The sequence below is a fragment of the Entamoeba dispar genome, genomic scaffold, assembly GCF_000209125.1.
Source record: "Entamoeba dispar SAW760 scf_1105229458991 genomic scaffold, whole genome shotgun sequence".
Lineage (NCBI taxonomy): Eukaryota > Evosea > Mastigamoebida > Endamoebidae > Entamoeba > Entamoeba dispar.
This window is the reverse complement of record NW_001853469.1, coordinates 2842-6851: the sequence shown is the minus strand read 5'-3', so window position 1 is coordinate 6851 and position 4010 is coordinate 2842. Positions and strand designations below refer to the sequence as shown.

The 4010-nt window shown below is 24.0% G+C and overlaps 3 protein-coding genes across 3 annotated transcripts in view, besides 7 other annotated features; 2 read left to right on the top strand and 1 right to left on the bottom strand.

The window, feature by feature from the left end:
• Positions 1 to 8: 8 nt before the first annotated feature.
• On the top strand, positions 9 to 989 carry EDI_273930 (uncharacterized protein; the record flags this gene model as incomplete). Its single annotated transcript, XM_001735232.1, has 1 exon — positions 9 to 989. One exon carries the CDS (start codon positions 9 to 11, stop codon positions 987 to 989), a length of 981 nt encoding a protein of 326 aa, XP_001735284.1.
• An 8-nt stretch (positions 990 to 997) lies between these two features.
• Positions 998 to 1065: a sequence feature (AT_rich).
• On the bottom strand, positions 1037 to 3142 carry EDI_273920 (E3 ubiquitin protein ligase BRE1A, putative; the record flags this gene model as incomplete). Its single annotated transcript, XM_001735231.1, has 1 exon — positions 1037 to 3142. One exon carries the CDS (start codon positions 3140 to 3142, stop codon positions 1037 to 1039), a length of 2106 nt encoding a protein of 701 aa, XP_001735283.1.
• Positions 1668 to 1846: a microsatellite.
• Positions 2264 to 2445: a microsatellite.
• Positions 3143 to 3220: 78 nt separating the features above from the next.
• Positions 3221 to 3300: a sequence feature (AT_rich).
• Positions 3301 to 3475: a microsatellite.
• Positions 3362 to 3494: a microsatellite.
• A 3-nt stretch (positions 3495 to 3497) lies between these two features.
• EDI_273810 (uncharacterized protein) overlaps positions 3498 to 4010 on the top strand; it is a gene marked incomplete at both ends in the record, with an annotated part of 1267 nt that continues 754 nt past the window's right edge. Inside the window, 2 exons of the mRNA XM_001735230.1 lie at positions 3498 to 3500; positions 3551 to 3974. Coding sequence (XP_001735282.1) covers positions 3498 to 3500; positions 3551 to 3974 — 427 coding nt within the window. The remainder of the gene's footprint in view (positions 3501 to 3550; positions 3975 to 4010) is intronic.
• Positions 3517 to 3586: a microsatellite.

The window sequence follows — 4010 nt, the reverse complement described above, 5'->3', positions numbered from 1 at the left end:
TTTAACCAATGAATTCATTTGAAGCCTATCAATACTTAAATTTACTTCAATCTCTTAATATTAAACTTCCACAACTAGATCAATTCCATTATTCTTTAAATGATGCATATACATTAAAATGTATAAAATTGATCACCAGATATCATGCAAATGACTCTAGTCAACTTATTCAACTCTTAAAATCAGACCAAATTATTGTAAGAGAATCTGCACTACTTCGATGTGAAGAGAATCCTAAAGGAGTAGACCCTCAACAATTCTTTGAATCAACACGTACATTATTATTTAAAGAAGCGCCACACGTATTCCATGTTCTAAAGGCAATGATTTCTGTAATAGATTATAACCAAAATATACCAATAAATCAATACATTAAAAATACATCTCAATTAATTAATCAACTCCATACACTTATTGAAAAAGAACCTTTACTTCATTCACTTTGTACAAGTATTCTTTTAAGACTTAATTGTGTTGACTGTTCACAAATTGATTCTATTTCATTAAATGAACATGAAATGCAATATTATTTCAAACACTTTTCAATAGACCAATCAGTGTTATCAATTATATCTCTTATATTAGAAGACACAGAAAAAGGTATTTGTATTACAAATGCTTTCAATAATGCATTCTTAACATCATATGATCCATATCATCTTCTTTATTATCTTTTAAATTTATTTATCTCTTCTTACTCAGACAACTGTAATAAAATGTCAATGACTGAACTATGTAATATTCTTTTTAATCCTTCTATCTTTAGTTATTTAAATGAAATAACTCATACAACACAAATTTTTGAACCTGAATTACCTTCGTTTAATTATGATAGAATTGAACTAATTAAATATCTTTACAGTAATCTCTCAACATCAAAAGAATTATCTACTTATATTAAAGAAGTAAAAAATAAGTCATTAATTATTAAAGACAGTGTAGAGATAGTAAATCAATTAATTAAAACCTTCCAAAAAGAATTGAATTAAAAGAAGTCATTTTTTTTATAAAATTTATTTTTTATTAAAATTTTTTTTTATTGTTTTTGTTTTAATTGAATAATTTCAGAATGAAGTTGATCAACTTCTTGTTGTAAATGAATATTTTGAGTAACAACATCTTGTAAAACATTTTGTAATTGTTCAACAACTTCTTTAACTCCTTTTTTTCCAATACTTTTTCCAAAGACACTTTTTAAATATTTATTGATAGTTTCACTTTTCCAAATTTGTAATTCTTGTTCTTTTAATACAATACTCTTTTCTAATGTTTCAATATCTTCTAAATATTTTGACTTTTCCAATTGTAATTCTCCAATTTTATCTCCCAATAATTTGACTTGTTCTTCACCAATAAAATTTGTTGATTTCTTTTTCATTGGTGAAGTAAATGATTCTATTTGATTAATTCTTTTTTTCTGATCTTCTTTTTCTTTTTTATTTCTTTCTTCTGCAGCTCTTGCTGCAGTAAGAAGCACAGAGTATTTATTATTCATTTCAGTTATTTCACTTATTTCTTTTTTAGCCTTTTCTAATTCATTTTGTAATTTAGTAAGTTCTAATTGTAATTTTCCAAGACTTGCATTTTTATTATTTTTCATTTCATAAATTCTTTGTTGCATAATTTCTTCACTTTGTCTCATTTTCATTTTTAAATTTTCAATTTCGTCTTCTTTTTCTTTAACGTTTTCTTCTTGTATTTTTATATTTTTCTTTTGTTCTTCAATTTCATCTTCATATTTCTTTTTTTCATCTTCTTGTTGTTCTTTTATCTCTTTTATTTCTTTTTTTAATTCTTCAATAACTTCATTTAATTGACCCTTTTCTTTTTCACTTTTTTTTTCTTCATTTTTATTTTGTTTCATTTGTTGAATGATTTCTTTTTTCTCTTTTTCATATTGTTCTCGTTGAACCATAACTTCATCTAATTTATTTTGTAATTCTCTAATTTTTAATTTATTTTCTTCATTACTTCCTTTAAGAAAATCATTTTCACATTGAAGTTCTTCAAATCTCATTTCTAAATTACAATTTGTAGTTTTGATTTCATTCATTTCATTTTCTATATTCGTTGACATTTTCTTTCCTGTTTCTAATTCTTCAATGTATGTTTTTAATTCACTTATTTCATTGGTCATATCACTTACTTTAACTTGTAATTCAACTTTTGCATTATTTATTGCTGCATTATCTTTCTGTAATTGTGCTCTTTCTTTTTCTAATGTTTCTGTTGATTTTTCTAATAAACCTCTTAATGTAACTTCTTTTTGTTTTAATTCTTCATTTTCATTTTTCCATTCTTCTTCAACTTGACTTCTAATATTTTTTTCTGTTTCTTCTTTAATTTGTTGAACTTTATTATCAAAATTTATTTTAAATGTTTCTTCTTTTTCTTTTAATGTTTTTTCAAGTTTTTCATTTGCTTCTTTATAATACTTTTCTTTTTCTGTACTTGCTTGAATATTTTGTTGCATTTCTTCATATTTTTCTTTTTCTATAAATACTTTCCCAACTCGTTCATTCTCTAATTTGACTATTCGTTCCATTAATTCAGAGACCTTTGATTGTTCATTTATTTCATTACTTCCACACTCTATTATTTTTATTAATTCATCTCTAATTTCTTTTATTAATTCTGGTATTATTATTTTTAGATTTTGTATCATTGTTGCTGCTTCTGAACTTATTTCTCCTGATAATGGATCTTTATTATTTTTTTTAACTTCTTCAAGTGATTTCTTTGTTATACTTTCTTTTGTTTCTTCAATTCTTTTTTCTAAATTGTTTTTTACTGCATCCCAATTCACTCCTGATCTACTTAAACTTTTTTGAAGATCATCTATTAATTGGTTTTTCTTTTTAATTTCTTCTTCTAATTGATTGTTTTGCTCTAACATCATTTTTGTATTCTCTTTCATTGTATCAACTTTTGTACGGTATTCTTCAGCCATTTGTTCTTGTACTTCATTAATTAATTGTAAACGTTCAGCCTCTTGTTGTGCTTCATCTTTCTTTCCAAAAAATGAAGTTTTTTTCCCCTTTTTTAAGGCAGCAATTTGTTCGTTATATTTCTTTTCTTTTTCTGCCCATTCCTTCTTCTCTTTCTCAAATCTCTCCCTTTCTTTATCTATCTTCTTGTCCATTTAACTTGTTCTTTTTAAAAGTAGATTCCTCATTTTTTTCAAGTTCTTTTGCCCTTTTATTGTTACTTCTAATAACACTTTTATTATTTGTTATATAAAACTTTCATAATTTTTTTTGTTTTTAAAGAGAATAATTATAGAAATAGATTTTTTATTTTTAGATAAAGAATGAGTATTTAAAAAATAAATTTAAATAAAATGAATGGAAAATCTGATGACATAAAAATAAAAATAGAAGAATTCAAATCAAGAAAAAAAACATAAACATATGAAAAATAAAAAAGAAATATTTCAAATAAAAAACTTTGAAAATAAAGAAATAACAAAAATAAAAAGAAATGTAAAAAAAAAAGGAATGGTATTTGATGATTTTTGAGAATAAAAGAAAGTTTGTAAATAAAAGAGAAGTTAAAAAAAGAAAAAAGAAAAAGGAAGAAACGGAAACTCTTTTTAATTCATATGAACTTCTGTATTTTCAATATAGAAAACGTTAGTAGTTTATATAATGAGGATTACTTTCCTAATAGAAGAAGTCACATTATTGAGCTCATTCATGAAATATTAAAAACGAATTATTTTAATTATTATGCTGTAGTTTTATCAGATAAATTTTCATCAATGCATATTGCCCCAACTAAAGACTTTAGCGCAATTGACTCTTTATATAATCTTAAACCAAATTCAGAACATCCTCACCATTTGCGTTGTTTAAGAAAATCATTATTCATTTCAAAACAACAACATTACCACTCAGTCCATATTGTTTCATTTATTACTTCTGAAGAAGCTTTATCTGACGTAGTTTTAAGACAAACAGAACTTCAAACATTACGTAGTTATCATGTTCAATTTGTTTTATTAGGGGATG